General features: G+C 44.6%; 1 protein-coding gene across 1 annotated transcript in view; it reads left to right on the plus strand.

The window, feature by feature from the left end:
• The window catches only part of DNAH8 (dynein axonemal heavy chain 8), a 567,023-nt gene that overhangs the window by 540,093 nt on the left and 2,821 nt on the right, over positions 1-24,109 (plus strand). Inside the window, 3 exon segments of the mRNA XM_030557275.1 lie at positions 8,334-8,490; positions 12,247-12,399; positions 12,500-12,689. Of these exon segments, the coding sequence (XP_030413135.1) occupies positions 8,334-8,490; positions 12,247-12,399; positions 12,500-12,689 (500 nt within the window).

The following is a 24,109-nucleotide window of genomic DNA, read 5'->3' on the forward strand; positions in this document are numbered from 1 at the left end:
TGACCCATCCACTCCCAGTCTTTATTCAAGCCTAATTTGATGGTGTCCAGTTTGCAAATTAATTCCAGTTCTGCAGTTTCTCGTTGGAGTCTGTTTTTGAAGGTTTTTTCGTTGAAGAATTGCCACTTTTAAGTCTGTTATTGAGTGTTCAGGGAGATTGAAGTGTTCTCCAACTGGTTTTTTAACATTAGAACTCTTGATGTCTGATTTGTGTCCATTTATTCTTTTGCATAGAGACTGTCTGGTCTGGCCAATGTACATGTCAGAGGGGCATTTCTGGCACATGATGGCATATATCCCATTGGTAGATATGCAGGTGAACGAGCCCTTGATGGTGTGGCTGATGTTGGTCGGTCCTGTGATGGTGTTCCTTGAATAGATATGCGGACGGAATTGGCAACGGGGTTTGTTGCAGGAATAGGTTCCTGGGTTAGTTTTTGGTGTGTGATGCGTAATTGCCGGTGAGTATTTGCTTTAAGTTGGGGGGCTGTCTGTAAGCAGGGACTGGCCTGTCTCCCAAGGTCTGTGAGAGTGAGGGATTGTCCTTCATGATAGGTTGTAGATCCTTGATGATGCACTGGAGAGGTTTTAGTTGGGGGCTGAAGGTGATGGCTAGCGGCATTCTAATTTCCCCCACTGTTACTCACACCTTCTTGTCAACTGTTTGAAATGGGCCACCCTGATTACATTGGTCCCATTACCACTACAAAAGAGATTGTTCCTCCCTTGGTATTCTACTGTTGAGAATAGCCGTCTTCCACCTTAATGGAATTGTCTCGTTAGCACTGACCCCCGACTTGGTAAGGCAACTCCAATCTTTTCATGTACTGTGTATTTATACCCGTCTACTGTATTTTCCACTCCATGCATCTGATGAAGTGGGTTTTAGCCCACGAAAGCTTATGCCTAAACAAATATGTTAGTCTCTAAGGTGCCACAAGTACTCTTCATTGTTTTTACTTTCTTTACAGTATGCTTTTTGATGTAACAGTAACCTTTGTTGCCATCTCCCTTGTATATTTCCACAATTCCATTATTTAAACATGGCTTTTTGGCATCACTTAGTACCCACTCAGTTTTTGATTCACAAACAATATATGCAACAGCTTGGTTTTTATTTTCTTCAACTAATATTGTATGATCTCTAACAAGATATAATGAATCATCATTTTTTCCCTGCAGTTCCTATAATTCTGTCATGAATTATGTCATCTGCAAGATGTTTGTACTCATTGTTTATATAACTGTTATAAACTGATCAAATGTTTCATTTGCATTTTTTAAGTGTTAAACACCTGGTATTCAAATGTGATATAGTTGTAAGAACCCAGTATTGTCTAGAATTTTTGTTCAGGGCATTGTTTTTGCTCATTTCTTTATCCTCAAATTTAAGGTGTAGATTCTTAGCCATTTTGTGCAGTCACTGAAAGCACTATTGCAATTTTTATATGGACCCATCACCGTAGTATATGATAGTACCAATATCACAAGAATCCTGGAAGAGTGGCACACCACCTTAGAGTCCATTGATCCAGGTACATCTATAGAAGGAAAGGAGCTGGAAGAGAAGCAGCTATTTTCCTCTTCCATTCCTGCTCCAATGCATTCAGACCCCCTACAACCGGATGAATGGTCCACCAAGATGAGTTTTGATTTACTCCAATCGAGCTGAAATAAGTCCTGGGAAGAACTACTCTGGACTTGTAAAGGACGAGTTAAAGAGAACTCACTCAGAAAATGAGCATTGACTTTGGCGCTGCTAGAGGGATTCCTAGAGAGACCTAGAATGCATATAGTTCTGTTCTGGAAACTTTCACTTCTCTCCAGCATTGATTTTTATCCTCCTCTTGGTGCATCTATTTCTTAAAGAGACTCCAACTAGCAGAGTGAGTGAGCATCAGGTTCTAGTGACTTACCTTGTAAAATTTAGTATATAAAAATGGAAAAGGTCATGGTGTGGACCAATCTGAGATTTTTCTTCAAGGTGAAGTTCGAGTTCCGTCTTAATGAGTTTATCACTTGGCCTGCTTTCGTTCTATGCCAGCATACCCTTTTCCATAATAAAAAGGTCTTTGGGACTCTCTTTGGGGCAGATTAGAGTCTTTAGAAAGTCCACCCAATTTTTTGTTTCTTATGACACCGGTTTGCTGGGCAATTCCAGCAGTGCCCAGCAAATCGGTGTATAAGAAACAATGGGAGATGTCAAAATAGATGTCAAACTGCATCTCCCATTGTTATAGTCTCGCCAGCATGAAATAGGAATGGCCAGTTTAAGGCTCATTCAATCAGAGGCAAGGCTGTCACTAATACTGCATGTCCTAGGGATGTCTCCATTGCTTTAACTGTACAACAGCAATATGGTCCTTTCCTACCAGGAGGCTATCCTGGTTAATGACGGACACTCTTGGTGTTGCCAGTGTTTGGGAGACACCCATCTACTGGCCAAGTATAAGATCCATTCCTCACCAACTTCCACGGGACATGAATTGGTACTGCAGGAGTTTAGATATTCAAAGGATCTTCTTGTGTCAGATCAGCCAGAATTTCCATTATGTACTGCTTTTACTCTTCCACATCAAGATCTTCTGGGTCACTGACTGCACTTTTCATTGAAACAACCTTCTACCCTGATGTTGACCATTCAGAGTGAACAGTTATCACCCACCTATACCCAGAATTTGTTTACAATCAATCTTCTGATTTATAGATCTCAGTTCAGGGTTCTCCTGTCTATTAGGCAAGACAGCGTTCTCCTACCTATTCTGAGGGAATAGAGGACAGATGATCTTGTCTCACACCTACGTGGGGTGACCAACTGTGGATGCCTCCTCCTTTGCCTTATGGGCCACCCCAGTGGCCTTATTGGGACCCCTGGGCTATGCACCACCAAAAATTCCTAAGAGCACCAAGTCATTTTCACAGGGTGCATAGGCAGACCCATTCCTCTGAGCACTCACTCCCAATTTACCAACAAGAGCCAGTGGAGGAGATCTTTGAGAAGCAGGAGGCAAGGGCTGACAAGGAGGTAACACCTCACACAAGTATTTCCTTTTCATTACCAGGTGAGGCTGTAGTTCCACCAACACCTTCCATAGCAGATGACTTTAGACAATTTCAGGAGCTGATGAAATGTATCACAGATACATTTCAAATCTCTCTAGAAGAGATCCAGGGCTCTCATCATAAGCTCCTGGACATTTTAGATACAATACTTCAGCTCTGTGCGTGTGGTGGTCCCTGTGAATTAGGTTTTACTAGAGCCTGTTAGGACCACTAGTTTTGATGCTTGGTTGAGAGCCCGAACTATCCACTCCACAGGAATCTACTGCTGCACTAGCCTCCCTCCTTCCTTCCTGTGGATACTATCTTTCCCATTTCCAACCTTCATGAGAGAGAATACCAAATAGGTTTTGGAGGTCATAACATCTGGTTATTCCATCCTTGTCATTGCCAATCTTCTCTCCCCCTCTCCCCATCCCTTTTCAAGGACCCTTCACACAATCAGTTGCTTCCTTCCATACTTAGGGGTCATAGAATCAGTTTCAGTTCAGTAGAGGGGTCAGGGTTTCTATTCCAAATACTTTCTAGTCCTCAAAAAGAATGGGGATGGAGACCAGTATTAGAAATCAGACATCTAAACAACTGCATGAAATAGCAGAAATTCAGGATGGTGGCCCTTGCAGCTATAATACCCTCCCTAGATTCCAGGGATTGGTTAATGACTGTTGACCTTCAGGTCATGTATTTTCCTGTCACAATTCATCCCTCTCACAAGAGGCATCTTCATTTTACAATTGACCATGATCACTTCAAGTACTGTGTGCTTTGCTTTGGTCTTTGCTCTGCTCCAAAGATATTCTCAAAGATCATGGTAGTTGTTGCTGCCTACCTGTGTCAACTAATGATTGTCTTCCTTTATCTCTATGATTGTTTTTTCAGAGAACAGTCTTACCAAGAGGTCCTATTGGCAGTACAAATGACGTGGTCTCTGTTTCACAGTTTAGGCCTCCAACTCAATGTCAAAAAGTCCACTTAGACACTGGTATAGCAGATAAATTTCACAAGAGCTTCTCTGGATGCCGTGACAACCAGGGCTTACCCACCTTCAGACAGGTTCATGTCCTTAAAAAAAATCTCATTTAAAAGAATCAAATAAGTTATCAAACCTTGGCAAGAATTTGTCTTCAACTATTAGATCATATGACAGCTTGTACCTTCATAATCCAACATGCAAGTTATACTGTCAGTGCTTCCAGGTATGGCAAAGGACAGGTTTTGTACAGAACAAACACGATCTGGACAAGCAGGTGTCCTTTTTGGGTTCTGGAGTCACTCAATTGGTGGAAGGACCTCTCCAAGGTTTGTGTGTGAGTCCCTTTTGTTCAGGCTCCTCCTACCATCATTATAACATCAGATTCATCCCTCTTGGGATGGGGGTTGAGGGTTGATGAATCTTTTTCCACAGACAAGAAAGCCTACTCCAATATGGGACTTAAAACTTGTCCTTAATTGCCTGAAGAAACATCCTTTTGAACCATTAGCTACATGTTTGTTGCTGCACCTATCCAGGAAAACAGCTTTCTTGGTGGCCATCACTTCTGCCTAGCAGATCAGAGAAGTGGAGCTTTAATGACAGATCCCCCTTTTTACAAAGTTCTTCAGAGAAAAGGTCACATTACAACCACATCCTAAGTTTCTACCTAAAGTGTCTTCTGAATTTCATGTTAACTAGACTGTCATCTCTCAGTTTTTTCCTGAAACCACGTGAGACTAGGCAGGAAAATGCCCTCCATACCTTGGATATTAGAAAGGCATTAGTCTCTTATCTGGACAGAACCAAACTGTTCCAAAAGTATCTCAGACTGTTTCAGTTGTGAACGGATCCAAAGCATCCACAGTCTCCACCCAAAGACTCTTGAGGTGGATATCTGGGTATATTATTTCATTTTATGACTCTGTCAACATTCAACCTCCTTCTAAAGTGTTATCTCATTGGTCTCAATCTACTTTTATGGCATTACTCAAGATGCCCTAGTTGCTGAAATTTGCAGAGCTGCAACCTGGACTCCAGTACATATTTTTTCCAAGCATTATGCTTTGGTTCATGCCTTTAGATCAGATGCGGCAGTTGGCAATGAAGTTCTGTCATCGGTATTAGACTCTGCCTTTCAGCTTCCTCCTCCCTGTGGGGATGCTACTTGGGAGTCATCTAAAGTGGAGAACCTATACCTTATTTAATGAAAGAAAGATTGTACAGTAACTGGAGTTCTACGAGATGTGTTTCCCTGTGTATGCTCTACTACTGGCCTTCCTTCCCCTCTGCTTCAGAGTTTCCTCTGCAAGACTTTGCAGTAGAGAAGGATCTGAGGTCAGTTCACCTTTGCAGCCCTATCTAGCCTCAGTAAAGTGCATGAGGATGTTTAAGGCGCATGCACAGGCCAAACAGGCGCTATTACAAAAAATCTCCGATTAAAGGCACATGGAGCTGTCTACCAATGGTGCGTGGGAACACATACACACCTGAAGTGCAACACCTGTGGGAGACATGTCTCTAAGAATTCCAGTTAATGCACAATGTGAGTAACCTTTCCTTTTGTTCTGATTTGGGGAGGGGACATACTTTTATATTTTTTAATTTTGATATTTGCAACATATTATTTTTAAAATATTTTTGAATTGACATCATATAAAGGAACTGCACATAAAGGAACTGGCTGTAATTTTGGGATAGTGGTATTTATAACCTGTTAGGAATTACATATGACATCCTGACTCATACTCTAACCTTGTACCACCACTCTTAGGAGACAGAATTCTTTAAAACCTTGCACTAAGAATCTAAGGCACAAAAGTAAGTATTTCTGTCAGAATGATATCTTCAGAAAAGCAGAACAACAAGTAATTTCTTCTAGTTTTTCTGATTTATAGTCTTTTTAATTTCATTCACAAACTGTTTATGTTGAACTGCTATAGCTATTTTCTCCAATGTTATAATTTTTAAAGCTTAACTGCTTTGAGAGCAGGGCTGGCTCTAGGCACCAGCATTCCAAGCATGTGCTTGGGGCAGCACTTTTCAAGGGGTGGCATTCCGGCCTTTTTTTGTTTGTTTGTTTTTGTTTTTGCTTGGGGTGGCAAAAAACCTGGAGCTGGTCCTGTTTGAGAGCTCACATGCATCCATCTTCCAGCACAATCTTTAGTTTCATTTCTTATATAACTATATATGAGACAAAGTAGTGGATAGAGATGGGTGTAATCTGAAGATGGATAGGCAAAACTGACATATAAAGTTATGCTCTGAGTCAGTATACAAGTTCATGCTGTACTTGACTTGGAGGATAGGCAGGGCCAGCCCTCCAACACCAGGACAGACACCTTTTGGTAATAAACTGGTTTTATTCAGACTCTCTCTTGTACATCCTTATGACTATGTAGCAGTATAACAAAAGTACTTGTGTGACTGTATTGGTGTTGTAGGGCTAGCACTGACCACCTTCTTTTGGGGTCAAAATATGGCATATATTTATTCTTCTTTATATTGACTTAGAGCATAACTTTACACTAGCACTGCCCAGGCTGTATTAATCTGTAGATAGGGGATTTTAATCTCCAGTGCTGTAAATCCATAAATGTTTACTATCAATTCTGTACTGCCTTATGAAAGAATGGATTTATTATTTAATAAGGGCCTTTACAGCTAGCCTTGTGTAATGGGGCAGTATGCATAGCTCTGCCCACCCTCATTCCCAAGAAGCAGCCCAAGGACAAATAGTGAGGGATTTCAATTATCCCCATATTGACTGGGAACATTTCACTTCAGAATGAAATGCAGAGATAACATTTATCAATACTTTGATAACTCCTATTCAACTTATTCATAAATGATCTGGAGAAAGGGGTAAACAGTGAGGTGACAAAGTTTGCAGACGACACTAAACTGCTCAAGATAGTTAAGACCAAAGCGGACTGTGACGAACTTCAAAAAGATCTCACAAAACTAAGTGATTGGGCAACAAAATGGCAAATGAAATTTAATGTGGATAAATGTAAAGTAATGCACATTGGAAAAAATAACCCCAACTATACATACAATATGATGGGGGCTAATTTAGCTACAAAGAGTCAGGAAAAAGATCTTGGAGTCATCGTGGATAGTTCTCTGAAGATGTCCATGCAGTGCGCAGAGGTGGTCGAAAAAGCAAACAGGATGTTAGGAATCATTAAAAAGAGGATGGAGAATAAGACTGAGAATATATTGCCCTTATATAAATCGATGGTACGCTCACATCTTGCATACTGCATACTGATGTGATCTCCTCATCTCAAAAAAGATATACTGGCACTAGAAAAGGTTCAGAAAAGGGCAACTAAAATGATTAGGGGGTTGGAACGGGTCCCATATGAGGAGAGATTAAAGAGGCTAGGCCTCTTCAGCTTGGAAAAGAGGAGACTAAGGTGAGATATGATAGAGGTGATGTGGAGAAAGTGGATATGGAAAAATTATTTACTTATTCCCATAATACAAGAACTAGGGATCACCAAATGAAATTAATAGGCAGCAGGTTTAAAACAAATACAAGGAAGTTCTTCTTCACACAACGCACAGTCAGCTTGTGGAACTCCTTACCTGAGGAGGTTGTGAAGGCCAGGACTATAACAGCGTTTAAAAGAGAACTGGATAAATTCATGGTGGTTAAGTCCATTAATGGCTATTAGCCAGGATGGGTAAGGAATGGTGTCCCTAGCCTCTGTTTGTTAGAGGATGGGGAGATGGCTGGCGGAGAGAGATCACTTGATCATTGCCTGTTAGGTCCACTCCCTCTGGGGCACCTGGCATTGGCCACTGTCGGTAGACAGGATACTGGGCTAGATAGACCTTAGTCTGACCCGGTACAGCCATTCTTATGTTCTTATGACAGGAATTCTTGGTCACAAATCCTCTCCTTCTTCTTCATGAAAAAATGTTACAGCTCCTTGACAAATTACAGATTTCTCTCCTTTCTCCTCTCCCAAAAGCCAGCACATTGGGGGAGAAGATTCAAGACTTTGCTCTCTCCTTACTCTGTTGTTAGCAGAATGGAATAATATCCCTGTGGAACCTGCTGTTCCTCCTATTCCTGGAGTAGAACTCTAAGGAGGTCACACAAAGGTCCCTTACCCTACGGCATACTCAGCACTGGGAAACAATCTCTACCCTGAGGAGTTCACAATCTAGTTGATAACCTAATTAGTGTTTTCCATTTTCTAATTTCTATGATTCTACAAAGCATACAGTTTAGCTGTAAAGAAGCTATGTAATTTATGAAATATTCCTAATGATTTAATATTCCTCTCAGATATCAGAGTAACACCGCAGCCAATGTTCTTGACACCATTACCAATATTCAACCTAAGGAAAGTGGAGGTGGAGCAGGAGAAACTCGTGAAGCCATTGTATACCGATTAGCTGAAGATATGCTGGACAAACTGCCTCCTGATTATGTACCCCATGAGGTAAACTGTCTGGGTTTTTTAATTTCTTCAAGCGATTTGCACACGTGCATTCCACTCCTGGGTGTGTGCATGCCCTGCACATAATTGCTGGAAATTTCTCTCTCAATGGTACCTGTCTCAGTGGTTTGAATGCCCTCTTCTTCTGTGAGCTGCTGATGCTAGTGTAAAGGGCCCAACCAATCCCGAAGCATCTCATTTCCTTCATACCACCCATGACGGTCACTGGAACTGATCTTCTTGCTTTTGCGAGTACTTTCAGTGGACTGTGTTCTCCTGTATTTTATTGTAAATAGTTTAGTGTTTGTTTAGTTAATTAGCTAGGTGTTTACCCCATCTGAGGATTTCAGCTGATTCCTGGTGCCAAGGGATGCCTCAGTTACCAGGCTTTAAGCCCCACATTAACGCTATGTCCATGAGTGACCTGCACTCAAGTTGCTTGAAGTGCCTCAAGGAAACTCATATTGGGGGAGTGTTGCCAAACTTTGCAGGGACTTTAAGCCTCACACAAAGGAAACCATGAAGCCAGGTTAAAATTTCTACTCATGGAGGTGGCCTTTAGCCCTCCATTTGAGCCAGTTTGGTCAGATTTGGCACCAAGTTCCTGAGTCCCAACACTGCTCACCGTCCCCAGTTCCTAATAAGAGGCATAAAAAGCAGACTGACAAAAGGGGGAGATCCCTGGCACTGAAGCTAGTCACAGGGATAGAAGTAGACTGTGGTGGTAAAGCTCTCCTCTCCTTTGGTACCGCCGAAGATGGCATCATTGACTTCAGTGCCTAGGCACGGTCTGTTGAGTCTGTAACCAGAGGGAGCTCCTTCAACCTCTGTGGCATCACACCATACTGACACTGTCTCGGTACCGACCATGCTGAAGGTGTTTGAAGCTGCCAAGAACCTTTTGACCCTGTTGGTGCCTGTACTGCTGGCAGTACAAGAGTTGATGCTATTGGTGCCAGTGCGCACAGAAGATCCAGCAGAATCACTACAGCACTCAGTACCATGCCAGCCTCACATACTACTGACAGCTCGTCCTTCAGTACCACCAAAGGGAAAACCTGCGATGCCTGCTTTCCCTGCAGATTTCCCTGCAGTCACCGGCACCATCTGGAATAATGCCTTCAGGGACACTGGAAAGAGAATCATTGTCTTCCAAGTCAGAGATCGGGTCCTACATTTCCTGTCCTCAGAGCCATGTTTGATACCACTCCTCCAGAAGTTTCCACCCTTTCATGGATCTGGTCACAGGAGTACCATCAAGCAGTTGGCCAGGAGGTCACTGGGGGCCTATGCCTATCCAGTGGCCTTTTGGAATTCAGGGGGCTTTGAGCCCATTTCCAGATCCTATTCCAGGCACTCCTATTCAATGGCATTGGAATGGTGTGTGCACCTACCCACTGGGTAGCACCTGTTCCTGACTCTGGTACCAGGCCAAGTACTGGACATCAAGATCCAGCTCAACAGGACTCTGCAGATCAAGAAATGGAGGAAGAGTATCCATAGGCAATGCTGGCCTCCTCTTCCTCTTCCCTTAAAGAAGCAGTCTCTGGTGGGGGGGAATATGTCGCCTCCCCCAGATGACTATAAGGTGCATAAGGAATTTTTAGAGGGTCTCCTTAAGTCTATACATACAGGTGGAGGAAGTAAAAGAATCCTCTCATTGCCTGGTTGATATTTTAGCTACTGCAGGTCCTTCAAAAGTGGCCCTGCCTTTCAATGAGGCCATTATGGTCCCAATTAAGGGGCTATGGCAGACCCCTGCATCCCTTTGCCCCACTTCAAAAAGGGCTGAGCACAAGTATTATGCACCTGCCCAAAGTTATGAGTTCCCTTACTCTCATCCCTTTATTCCTTTCTCCCTGGTGTAGTATCTGCTGCCAATGAGAGAGAAAAAGCCTGAGGCATCTGGGCACAACCCTAAAATCAAAAGATTCAAACACGTTAGAAGTATTTGATAGGAAAGTTGTTCTGTTGTAGGGTTGCAGCTCAGGAGTGCAAACCAGCATTCACTTTTGGGCAGGTCTGACTTTAACGATGCTACATACTACAATTTAAAAACATGCCCCAAGAGGATGCTAGGCAAGAATTCTCCTCACTAGTGGATTCGGGAGAATCAGTGGTAAGGGCCTCTTTACAAGCTTCTGAGGGTATGGTTGGCTCAGCAGCCAGGTTTATGGCTTTCACAGTGGCCATGTGTAGGAGCTCTTAGAGGCCTCTGGTCAGGACCATCACATGGAGGAATCCTTGCTCTTTCAGAGCAGACTGATGCTAAGCTCCATGGGATAAAGGCCATGAGGGCAATATTAAAGTCCCTTGGTTTGCACACCCTGGCCCCTTTCAGGAAGCAATTCAGGGCTCAGCATCCCCTTCAGTATTCTACTCCAGCTGTCCAACAGGACCTGCAGAAAAAGAATAGAGGTTATAGGCACAGACCACCTCCTCCTTCTACTTCTGCATCAATGCCTGCCCCTCCTAGCCATCCAGTTTGTTCCAAGCAGGCGTTTTGCTGGGACACTCAAGGATGCTGTACCAATTCCCAGGATGCCAGACCCCATTTTTCCTTTGTTTGTAAACCACCTTTCCCATTTCCTCAGTGCTTGGTCCCATATCATCACAGACTGTTGGATGTTAAGCATCGTAGAAGTAGGATACGCTCTCCAATTTATTTCTACCCCTCCTTCCCATTCTCCTTCCCAGTCCCTCTTCAGGGACACCTCACATGAAGAATTTCAGGTCCAGGAGGTTCAGTCTCTCCTTCAAGTGGGAGCCACAGAGGAGTTAAGAGGGAAGGGTTTCTACTCCCATTATTTCCTAATCCCGAAAGCCAAGGGATGTCTCAGATCTACTTTAGACCTGCATTGGCTTAACTACTATTTCAAAAAGATAAAGTTTTGCATGGTCACCCTGGCATCCATTATTACCTGTCTGGATCCTGGAGACTGATATGCCACCCTTGATTTAAAAGATGCGTACTTTCAAATATCAACATACTAAGGACACAGAAAGTTCCTCATATTCATAGTGAAACACTGACATTACCAATTCATGGTGCTTCCGTTCAGCCTGTCTGCAGCTACTCAGGTGTTCACAAAACGTACGGTTGTGGTATCGGCATTCCTCAGGAGACTAGGAGTGCAGGTCTACCCTTACGTGGATGACTGGCTAGTCACAACTCAGTCCAAACCCCAGGTTATATCCAGCGTGCACTGTTACCACAAATTTCCAATTACAAGCGCGGGACATCAAGCCAGCTAAAGTGGAGCACCCACAGAGGTAACCATCTCGGAGAACCTCAGTTACTGCATAAGGTGAGTAACCTTCTCTTCAGTCATGGTTTCAGTGGTTGGATTGTATGAACCTATGTGCTTCACTATCACTGCTTACTTTCACTGTCACAAATATTCCCCTTCCTCAAACTTCAGAGCCTTTTTGCCTAAGTTCCTGCTTTGCAGATCTAAGAAACCATATCCAGATGCAAACTCAGCCATCTAAGGAGCTGTTACAAGATCCTTGATTATTTCTTGTCAGAATCTGAATCTCTTAGAAAAAGATAGATTCAATAAGAATATTTACTGACTTCCCTTGAGTCCCCCTTCCTCCCTCTAAAAATCCCACTGGGTTGTGTTTCCACAGTCTCAAATCACAGGCCTATCATTTATTTTTCTCAGTACTAAAAAAGCATTAAACTACCATATAGACAATACTTGCAAAACTTCAAAATTTAATTGACTTGTTTTCTCTACATTTCCTGTATTTTAGGTGAAAGCCCGTTTAATAAAGATGGGACCCCTTAATTCTATGAATATTTTTCTTCGTCAAGAAATTGACCGAATGCAAAAGGTTATTACAATACTCCGAAACAGTCTGAATGATCTTAAGTTAGCCATAGAAGGAACCATTATTATGAGTGAGGTGAGTATATGCATCTTTATCATAAAAAAGTACTCACTTTTTAACTAACACATTTCAGCTGTTTCAGTTAATTCATATATTATTATTTTCACTTTTTCAGAATTTGAGAGATGCACTTGATAATATGTATGATGCTCGAATTCCTCAACTGTGGAAAAGGGTATCTTGGGATTCTTCAACACTTGGATTCTGGTTTACTGAACTCCTGGAAAGAAATACTCAGTTCCATACCTGGATATTTGAAGGGAGACCAACTGTGTTTTGGATGACTGGATTCTTTAATCCACAAGGTAGGTACTGGCAGGATTTTGCTAATATTCATAGTACAGTGTATTATGTTTAATCACAATTTGATGCATTTCACTACAATGATGAAATAATGAGAAGTAGTTTTCTTCAATTCAGGAGTCTGGGTTATGGACCTAATGTAGCAAAAAAAAAAATAATTTCTAAAGGAAATATGTTTTTATTTCCTGGTTTCCTTATGAATTGTAACCTTTCATCTAATTTTAAACTGCAAGTTGCAAGTACTGGAGACCTGTATTCTGCTGCAACAGGTAATTTAGCAACTGCACAGTAGCAAAAACAGATATGAGCACATTGTGAGGGAACTGGTTTTGTACATTGTAGAGAGATGTTATTTGTTGGCTTGTTTTAACCTAGATCAGATTGGTTCATTGTAGGTAGGAGGTGGAACACTCTCTCTTTCATTCTATGCTACCAGTCTTACAATGTAAACTCTTTGAGTCAGGTAATATATTTTATTAATATACTCTGATTTGTAAAGTGCCACATACATTTGCAATATTACATAAACAGTAGTAATGAAAACCTACTATGTAAATATTCCACCAGGGACAAATCTTTTCTTGACTTTTCAGTGGCTATTGGCACCTTCAACCATTTCATACATCCTGTCCTCTTTTGGTCAGCTTCTTTTGAGGACATTGTTGCAAGCCTCACCAGATGTCACCGGCCTGGTCTACACTACACGTTTAAACCAATTTTAGCAGCGTTAAACCAATTTAACGGTGCACCTGTCCACACTACGAGGCCCTTTATATCAATATAAAGGGCTCTTTTAAATTGGTTTCTGTACTCCTCCCCAACGAGAGGAGTAGCGCTAAAATCTGTATTACCATATCAGATTAGGGTTAGTGTGGCCGCAAATCGATGGTATTGGCCTCCAGGCGGTATCTCACAATGCACCACTGTGACCGCTCTGGACAGCAATCTGAACTCAGATGCAGTGGCCAAGTAAACAGGAAAAGCCCCGCGAACTTTTGAATTACATTTCCTGTTTGCCCAGCGTGGAGCTCTGATCAGCAAGGGTGGCAATGCAGTTCCAAATCCAAAAAGAGCTCCAGCATGGACCGTATGGGAGATACTGGATCTGATCGCTGTATGGGGAGACAAATCTGTTCTATCAGAGCACCGTTACAGAAGACGAAATGCCAAAGCATTTGAAAAAAATCTCCAGGCTACACAGTGCTGCATGACAAGCGTAACGGAAAGCCAAAGAATCAAATGGATGCTCATGGAGGGAGGGAGGAGGTACTGAGGACTCCAGCTATCCCACAGTCCACAGCAGTCTCCGAAAACTATTTGCATTCTTGGCTGAGCTCCCAGTGCCTGTAGGTTCAAACACATTGTCCGGCTTGGTTCAGCGTATAGCTTGTCAATTTACTCCCTCCCCCCACCATGTGAAAGAAAAGGGAAAGAAATCGTTTCTTGACTTTTTTTCAATGTCATCCTATGTCTACTGAATGCTGGTGGTAGACGCGATGCTGCAGCAGTGAAGAGCAGTATCCGCTCTTCTCCCCTCCCCAGTGGCAGATGGTACAATATGACTGCTATCCGTCGTCACCATCAGCCCGTGAGTGCTCCTGGCTGGCCTCAGGTGAGGCTGGCTGGGGACGCCTGGGTAAAAATAGGAATGATTCCTGGTCATTCCCAGTAGATGGTACAGAATGGCTGGTAACCGTCCTCATCATAGCAACTGGGGGCTGAGCTCCATCAGCCCCCTCCCTTTCATGTGTAAAGAAAAGATTCTGTACTGCCTGGACTATCATAGCAGCGGGATGCTGGTCTCCTCTCCCCTGCACCGCTTAATTTACTGCCTGGACTGTCATCGCAGCGGGAGGCTGCCTCACCCTCATTTTATCTCACTAACAAGTCACTGTTTCTTATTCCTGCATTCTTTATAACTTCATGACACAAATGGGGGGGACACTGCCATGGTAGCCCAGGAAGGTTGGGGAGGAGGGAAGCAATGGGTGGGGTTGTTGCAGGGGCAACCCCTGTGAATGGCATGCAGCTTATCATTTCTGCGGGATCTGACATGGAGGAGCTTTGCTCTCTGATACATTGGTTCTCTAGTACACTTGCCCCATATTCTAGGCAGGACTGACTCTATTTTTAGATACCATAAAGGAGGGATTGACTCGGGGAGTCATTCCCATTTTTGCCTTTGCGCCCCTGGCCGACCTCAGCCAGGGGCACCCATGATAGCAGCAGACAGTACAGAATGACAGATAACTGTCATCTTATTGCCAATTTACAATGGCAGCAGATGGTACAGAACAACTGATAACTGTCTCTGCTATCATGCAAAAGCAAATGAATGCTGCTGTGTAGCGCTGTAGTAACGCCTCTGTCAGTGGCATCCAGTACACATACGGCGACAGTAAAAAAAAAAAAAAAAAAAAAAAAAAAAAAGCTGAACGGGCTCCATGGTTGCCGTGTTATGGAGTCTGCCAGAGCAATCCAGGAAAAAAGGGCACGAAATGATTGTCTGCCGTTGTTTTCCCAGAGGAAGGAATGAGTGATGACATTTACCCAGAACTACCCGCTACAATGATTTTTGCCCCATCAGGCACTGGGATCTCAACCCAGAATTCCAAGGGGTGGGGGAGACTGCGGGAACTATGGAATAGCTATGGAATAGCTACCCACAGTGCAACGCTCCGGAAATTGACGCTAGCCTCGAACTGTGGACGCACACTGCCGAACTAATGTGCTTAGTGTGGCCGCGTGCACTCGACTTTATACAATTTGTTTTACAAAACTGGTTTATGTAAAATCGGACTAATCCCGTAGTGTAGACGTACCCACTGATACAGCTGCATGCTCCATCTCAACAGCGGTGGTGATGCCGGGGCTTTTTGGCTTTACCCTTCTGGCTTTCCAAGGGAGGTCCAGTTCACTGTGAAGGACCTTCCTTTTGAAGCATCCAAATTCTTTGCAGAAGAGACAGATGAATCCCTCCCTACACTAAAAAAATTCCAGACCCACTTTGCATTCACTGGGAATTTACAAGGCATTATAAACCCCAACAGAAAAGACAGTGATTACAAAAGCGTATACCAGCTGCCCCACATCACAGCCATCTGCGTCTAAACACCAATTTTGGTGTGTTGGGTGAGCCCTGAGCTCCCATCTGCACTTTTATTTGCTGCTACAACCCAAACATCTCCACTCCTTTGGTAACCGCCTTCCGAGTTTTGACGAAAAGAGTAACATATAACCACAGACAAGCAGGCATTGGAGATCATCATCTCTACAGGATATTCGATTCACTTTACCAATCTTTTTCCTATCCCTCTTCAGGGACCCTTCTCACCTTTTACATCAGGAAACAAACTGTCTTCTGAACCTAGGTGCTATAGAACTGATATCCACCCAACAGAGAGAGAAGGGCTTCTATTTAAATTTCTTCTTGATATCAAAAAAGAACAGCAGTTGGAGAACCATTCTGGATCTAAGATCACTCAACGGATTTGTAAAGATACAATGCTTTACTTTACAATGGTTACTTTGGCAGCAATAATCCTATCTGTAGGCCAGGGGAACTAGTTCTTGGCCCGCGACCTACAAGATGCTTACTTTGATATCACAATCTACCCATCCCACAGAAGGTTTCTAAGAATCACTCTGGGACAAGACCACTTTCAATACAAGGTGCTCCCATTTTGTCCATCATCCGCACCTAGAATGTTCTCAAAGGTCTTTTCTGTGGTAATGGAACACGTTTGCAAACAAGTAATTATGATATTCCTATATCTAGGCGATTGCCTGCTCAAAGCACGCTCCTTTGATGATGATTTGAGGGCCACACGAAAGACTATGGACCTATTCCTCCAACTGGGACTACAATCCAAAAGTTCACATTAACTCCATTCATTCATAGAGGCCTACCCACATACAGTAGAAGCCAAAGCTTTCCTTCCATTACACAGGTTCAGTACCTTAGCCAAGTTAATTTCGACAGGTCAGACCAGCCTTCAGATCTTGGGGATACGTGAGACACGTGGCAATGAGCACCTTTGTAATAAATCACGAGACTCCACATGCACTGCCTTCAGGGATGACTCAGAACAGTGTACGTACAAGCACATACAGCTTAAACTTTTAGTGACGCCCTTGTCAGTCAAAACCTCCCTTGACTGTCAGAAAGACCCTCACAATGTCTGCACAGGTGTTCTCGTCACTCAGCCAACCCCAACGTTAATATTGACAACAGATACATCCCTGTTAGGACAGGGAGCCCACCTGGACACCCAGGCTATCTAAGGCAAATGGTCCCCACTTGAATCCACACTACATATCAATTTACTGGAACTCAGAGCAGTCAGGAATGTCTGTACACATTTCCTACCACTGATCAAGGGCAACATATAAAGATTATGGCAAACAACATCTCGTATGTTTTACATAAACCACTAGGGAAGAGTAAGATCACCTTCCCTTTGTGCTGAGGCAGTGAAACTCTGGAACTGGTGCATCTGCTACCACAGCAACATCTCTTATCAGACTTATTTGCGGCAGCCAGAAACAAGAAGTGCTCCCAGTTTTGCTTCAGGGCCAGCCTGGGACATCACTCTCTTTGAGATGCCTTTCTCCTACATTGGAACCCAGGTCTCTTCTATGCCTTTCCACCAATTCCTCTAATATCCAAGGTCCTTCTCAAGACAAGAAAACAAAGAGCCAGGGTTATACTTATAGTTCCCACATGTTCAAGACAAACATGGTTTCCATACCTTGCTCAACTGGTGACTTACTTACCAATCACTCTTTAGCCTGTTCCTCATCTCTTCTCTCAGGATGCTGGCCGGATCCAGCACCCATCTACAGGTTCTCCGATTCAAGGTGTGGCTCCTCGATAGTTCCAAAACTAGGAAATTATCTGCCCTGAGGATGTAAAGATGGTGCTGCTACAGAGCAGGAAACTAACTACTTATCACATGTATATTCAAAAGTGGAAGAGATTCTAACTCTGGTGTGACTCAAAACACATTACTCCTACATTGTCTCCATTACCGCTTGTGTTAGGTTACATCCTAGAACTAAAAGGGTCAGAACTATTGCTAAACTCCATAAAAGTGCCTCTCACAGCTATCCCCACCTTCCATCATAAGACAGATGGTTATTCTGCTTTGGCCCTCCTACAACAAGAAGGTTTCTCAAGGATATGAGTAACCTCTTCCCACAAATCTAGTGCTCTACTCTGGCATGGGACTTCGACCTTGTCCTTAGGTGTTTTATGAGGCCTCCCTCTGAACTCCTGGCCACCTGCTCTCTTCTACACCTCTTGACAAAAACTGCATTCCTAGTGGCCATTATGTCTGCTCAGAGAGTGGGAGAGATAGGTGCTGTAATGGCAAAAACAAGGTTACATTATGACTGCACCCCAAGTTCCTACCAAAAATATCTTCAGACTTCCATATAAATCAGCTTACCCACCTTTCAGACTTTTCTTTCCTGAAACCACACCAAGGAAAAAGGGAGGTGATTTTACACACACTCTATGTCAGGAGAGCATTAGCCTTCTTTTGGATAGGAGTAAACCCTTCAGGAAATCTCGCAGACTATTTCTCTCCATTGTGGACTGATTGAAGGGATCCTCAATCTCTAAACAAAAACTGCATTCCCATTGCTATCACACTCACGACCTTCAACCTCCCTCTAGAGTTTCAACTCACTCTACGAGATCTCTCTCCACTTCCATAGCCTTTTTTAAGGACGTTCCAGTTGCAGAAAAATGCAGAACAGTGACTTGGACTTCTGTTCATACATTTGCTGAACATTATGCAGTCACTCACAACTCAGCTTCTGATGCTATATTTGGCTCCACTGTTTTATCCTCAATCCTAGATTTGACTCTGAAACCCCACCTCTCTATTAGGGGCCCTGCTGCAGTCCCCTAGAGTGGAGCACCCATAGGGACACTACTTGAAGAAGAAAAGTTTACTCTCCTTGTGCAGTAACTGTGGTTTTGCAGATTGTGTGTCCCTAGGCATGCTCCACTACCTGCCCTCCTCTCATCTGCTTCGGAGTTATTACCAATGAGATCTGTGATAGAACAAACTCAGGGTGGATTGCTTGCACAGCGCTATCTAACCCTGATGAAGGGCATGAGACTGGGAGAGCATACGTGCAGGCCAAATGGATACTGCTCCCTAAAATCTCCAATCTGAGACACAGGGGGCACGAATACACCTGGAGTGGCGCACCCATAGGGATTCGCATCTCAAAGAACCACAGTTACTGCACAAGGTGAGTAACCTTTTCTTCTGTCTAGGTAATCTTATCCATTCTCACAGGTTTGACTGCTATCTCTAAGCCAGTGATTCACAAATCTATTTTTCTGTACTCTTGACCTTTTCTTCCTTTATTCTGGCTGCATTTCAGCCTGTCTCTATGACATCTCCATGTAGTTGTCTAGCTGGCAGTATAAACCAAACATGGCTAAAACTCAGCTCTTCATCTTTCCTCTCAAACTTTCCCATTCTTCCATTCTTAGTAACCTTTGACAACACTGCCATCCTCTCAGGAACTCAAGACAATAATTTTGATATCGTTTTTTACTCCCCTTTCCACAGGCCATATCCAACTCTTGTAGCCTTTTCTGCAGCCCAACGTCTCCCACAATTCTGATACGTATGAACTATTCTCCTCCTGTCTGCTGTTTCTGGAGGTAGTTCAAAGCTGCTGCACAGCTTGTGCTAGCCATACTCTCTCCTCCTGCTTGCTGCCAGATCTTCTGCTTCCAGGGCAGCAGTCAAGTGGTGATTTGCTTCACTCCTGTCCTTCTGTTTGATTTTTTATTTTTAACCATTTTTCAGGCAAAGTGTTCGTATTTATTTTCAAGCCTCCCAGCCTCCTCCCAGGCTGGGAGCTGAAGAATCTGAAGCCTCCAGCCTTCTCTGCCCTGTTTCAGGGATGGTAGAGCAAGTACTGGATTCTGAGCAGCATGCTATCCAGAGCCTCCACTGCAGCACCTCCTTGCTGAGATTATCTGCCCCCTTTCAAACAGGCAGAGCAGCCATGCAAGCACTGGGCAAAATCCAAAAGGTGCTCTGTATATGAGGTAGCTTTTTGAGGCTTGGTAGAAAGTAAAAAATGCACATCCTACATCTAGCCAGCTGGCCCTGTCTCTGCTAGGGCACAGGGCTCTGTGTCAGGTAGGCATGTTGGGTCCCTTGTCCACCCAAAAAGACGCAACTCAACAGAAAAATTTGACCAGGAGACACAGAGCACAACAGGGAGCGGCTCTGAGGATGAGTAGGACTTCATCGAGTCCATTCATAGGGTAAGCCCTTGAGCAACAAATGACTGTAAAGATAAGTCCTTTTCTGTGCTACCAGTCCCCACCACAAATCCTAAAGTGAGTCCTACAATCCCTGAGGAGAGAAGCAAGGCTCCTACAAAGCTCCCCTTCGTCGCACTCTGTATCGGGGGATTTTCATGATACTCTGGCGTACATTCTGTAAAACCTAGAGACTCCCCCGGTCCCAAAAGGTAAAAGCCAATATGCCCTTTGCAAGGTAGGAATTACTATTGTTAATAAACAAGTGGGGGTGAAAATCGGCATTAGACACCCTTCTCTTTTGCCTTCTCCGCCAGGGGACTGTTTGCTGGGGCCTTTCTCCTCCACAGAATCTCTTAGTGCTCTGTACCAAACTCACTGCCCCTTCCTCACCCTGCAGCATGTATGGGCATGCAGAGAAGTCTATCTCCTGGGCAGCCATGCCTCAGGCTGCAGCCTAATGGAAATCGTGCCTGTCTGGCTTTCAGCCCAAGAAAAGGGGTCAGATTTGAGGCAGCAGCAGAATGGGAATTGTGACTTCAAATCATCAGCCACAAACTCTTGCTCTGCCAGGGAAAGGCAGGAAAGGGTCTGTCCCTCTCCACTCCACATTAAAACCTTTAGCACTTCAGGTAGCCTGTGACAAGAACAGAGGCACATGAGGATTCATTCCCCCAAAAGATGCACCATTTTGGGATTACAGAGCGTGTAAACGGGTAGACTCACCCCCGCAGCGCCTCCTGCTGGTTACTTTGGGGAATTAGCTCGATTCCAGCTATGGAGCGCCCTCTTCAGGCCGGTGATCCACCTGTCCTCTGCTGGCCCCAGGCCCCTCCCTGAACCTCGGTGCCCCTTTAAATGGGTCTCCCCGCATCCCAGGGGAACCCTCACCCCACTATCCCCACTTTGCCTCAGTATTGGCTACTGCCCGGTCATTGTCTAGCCCCCCCCGCCCTGAGGCAGACTGCAGTATCAGCCACTCATCATAGGCAAAGGGGGTTTGGCCTGCTTGCCTTTACCCACCCTCCGGCTGCCCCTCTGCAAGCCCAGTACCTTGGAGGCCTAGAATTAGGCCCTGCAGCCTGGGGAGTTGCTGGCCTAGGGCTTCCCAGCTCCTAAGGCCTTTCCCCAGCCCTGCCTTCCTCTAGGTCCCCTGAGTGAGTTCCCAAGCAGCCAGGCCTGTCTCCCTCTCCAGTCAGAGAGAGACTCTTTCTGCTTCTGGCTCCCCTGGCCTTCTTATACAGCCCTGTGGATCAGTTTGGGGCATGGCCCCCAGTTGCAGCCACTGCCGCCATCAGCCCAGGCTTCTGGCTCCAGCTACGGCCCCTTGCCAGGCTGTTTTAACCCCTTCTCTCCCGGAGCAGGAGTCCACCCTGCTACAGAGGGGTAAGAGAAAAGTCCCTTCCCATGTTCAAAATAATCCTGATTTACTGAGTAAAGCTCCAAGTGGTATCAGGTTGCTCCTATACCACTTACTTGGGGGCTGGCCTGCCTGGGAGAGCAGGCAGGAAGCCTTTCAGGCTCCCAGGGACAGATAACCAGCTATTTTCACAATTGACGTGTGTGTACCCCATGCCAGGATGAAGGGCTAGGGGAAAAAGTACCACACATGAATTTAAAAAAACCCAACCAACTACAGGACTTTTCCAGAACAGAATGTCAGTCGGTGGCTTTCAAAGAACTCATTAATATTAGTAAAATATCTTCCTCTTGAAGCTTTATTAGATACATGTTTTCCTGTTATACTTCCTTTGGGGGCATCTTAAGATCCAAATGAGGACACCTGATTAAACTGATTAACCTGAGTAAAATATTTATATAAAAAAGAAAGAAATTTCATAAATTTTGTGAGCCTAAGGTTCACGCAGTAGTAGTTCCACCAGTGAAAGATGTATTCACACCTTCAGAAGGGGGACTTCCTTCCAAAAGAGCCCATACAACCATAAGAGTGATGATACACTGCACAGCAATTTCAAAGCTACTGCCATACCTGTTTAGATGAAAAGTATTTTCAGATATTTAATAGCAACACCTTCTTCATGGTAAACAAGCAGTTCATCTTCTAAGGCAGGGGTCCCCAACGCAGTGCCCGCGGGTGCCATGGTGCCCACTGAGGCATCTATGTGCACCCACATACTGGCCAGCAGGTGAGCATCCACCGAAATGCGGCTGACAAGCTGCGTTATCCAGAGGCATCGCCGCAGTATTTCGGCAGCAACGCCTCTGAATGATGCTACTTGTCAGCGGCATTTTGGCAGTGACACCTATTAATGTTGCTGCTTGTTGGCGGAATTTTGGTGGATGCTCGTCCGGCGCCACGGTTCTCCACGGCTCGTCGTCTGGTGCCCGCCAGACGAAAAAGGTTGTGGACCACTGTTCTAAGGGTATGATCTTTGCTTGGATTGAGATGTTGCAGGTCCTTTCTTGGTCACAACCTTGATATGATTTGTGATGAGCAATGGATTCTAACTTGGTAGCTATAAGGATGTCATGTTACACCCATGATAGTGCATCCAGACTTACAGCTGAGAGCTATTGATGGAAACGTCAGATAAGTAAATCGCTGAGGCTACAGAGAGGCTTCAGCTCTCATCACAGTAGTCCATTGGCTGCTACCAACACCTAGGGTATCCAAGAAGGGACTAAGTATCCTGGCTGAGCGGGCGGGGGGAAAATCTGAAGCAGAAGCTTTCAAGGAAACCTAGATAAATCTTCTGATCTCCCCTTTCCACCCAGAGTCTTAGGTGGCTGGTAGTAGTCATGGTAAGGCACACACTACTACAACCCAGATTCTGGATCTCCTCCATGTGCATGGCTTTGCAGTAACACAAGGAAAAGCTCCCTGATTCGCTTGGCAAACAGAATTCACCTGGGACTGGAGACGGACACTTTGATGACAAAGATCTGCGCATCACTAGACAGATTCCAGAAGATCCAGGATCTAATATCAATGCTGGACAAGTGAATGAAGCCAACCATAGCTCAATATCTTTAGACATTAGACCTTCTGGTCTCGTGCATATGAGTCTCCCCATGGGTAAGGTCACATATCAGGTGTCTCCTGGCCTTTCTTTGGAGAGTGGGGCTGTGAGGAGCTGCACTTGCCAGTGACACCAAATCATGATTAGGTGGCGGGATCATGATTCTCCTCCATCTCTAGAATCCTCTGTGGATGGTGGCTTGGGCACAGTGGTGGTCTCCTTTCCAGTAGACAGTAACTCAGCCCTCTGGCCAGGTCACCAGTTGAGTCTGCCCTCTTCTGGTAATGGGGGGATAACAGTCCAACCAAATATATAAGTCCAGCATCCCCCACAAAACAGCCTTCAGCCTACATACAGGGCTCTGGGAGCTGCACACCTTTGTCTCAGAGCTTACAATGTGTCTATCCCCCTTAGCTCATGGGATAGAGATTTGTGCCCCCTTTGCAGGAGGTGAATTGGTAGGGGAGCCCAGGCCATCTCTTCCAACTGGGCTCCAACCCAGGCACCCTATGAGAGGCAGCAATATAAAACACCCAGGAGTGCTTCAGAACTGCCTCCTTTGGTCACTTTCTACCACTTACCCACCCAGTCCAGGTTGTGGTCAGAAAGCCTCACAAATGATCCACCAGACAATGGAGTGAAGGGTTCCCTAGGGCTTAGGGAAAGTCTGGTCCTCCTCTAGGGGCTGGAGTAGCTGTTGCCTGTAGACTTCTCTCCTGCAGCCAGGGCTTCAGCTGGGCTCTTTTTCAGGAACTTCCAAGGTAGGTCCTAGCCTGTCTGCCCCCTTCGGAGCTATCTGACTCTCTTTTAAGCTCCTCCTCCAGCTGGAACAACTCTACAAGTATGGCGGGGTGGAGCCACATAGGCCCAAAACTGCTTCTTTACTCTTTCTGTTCCAAGTGTAGGGGTTATATAGCCCATCACAGGGACCATTCCCTGAAGTGCATGCAACATGAGATACTGGTTCCCAACCAGATGTTGGATCCCCTAAGATGATGGACAGTTCCATAGAATATGCCTTCCAGGTCTGCAGGTTGTCACAACACAAACCAGTCTGAAAGAATAGGGAGCACTTCTGGGACCAAGAACAATGTTGACTATCTGGAGCTCCAGGAAGGGAACCGTAGCATCAAGTTCTTAG

The sequence above is a fragment of the Gopherus evgoodei genome, chromosome 3 (assembly GCF_007399415.2).
Source record: "Gopherus evgoodei ecotype Sinaloan lineage chromosome 3, rGopEvg1_v1.p, whole genome shotgun sequence".
NCBI lineage: Eukaryota > Metazoa > Chordata > Testudines > Testudinidae > Gopherus > Gopherus evgoodei.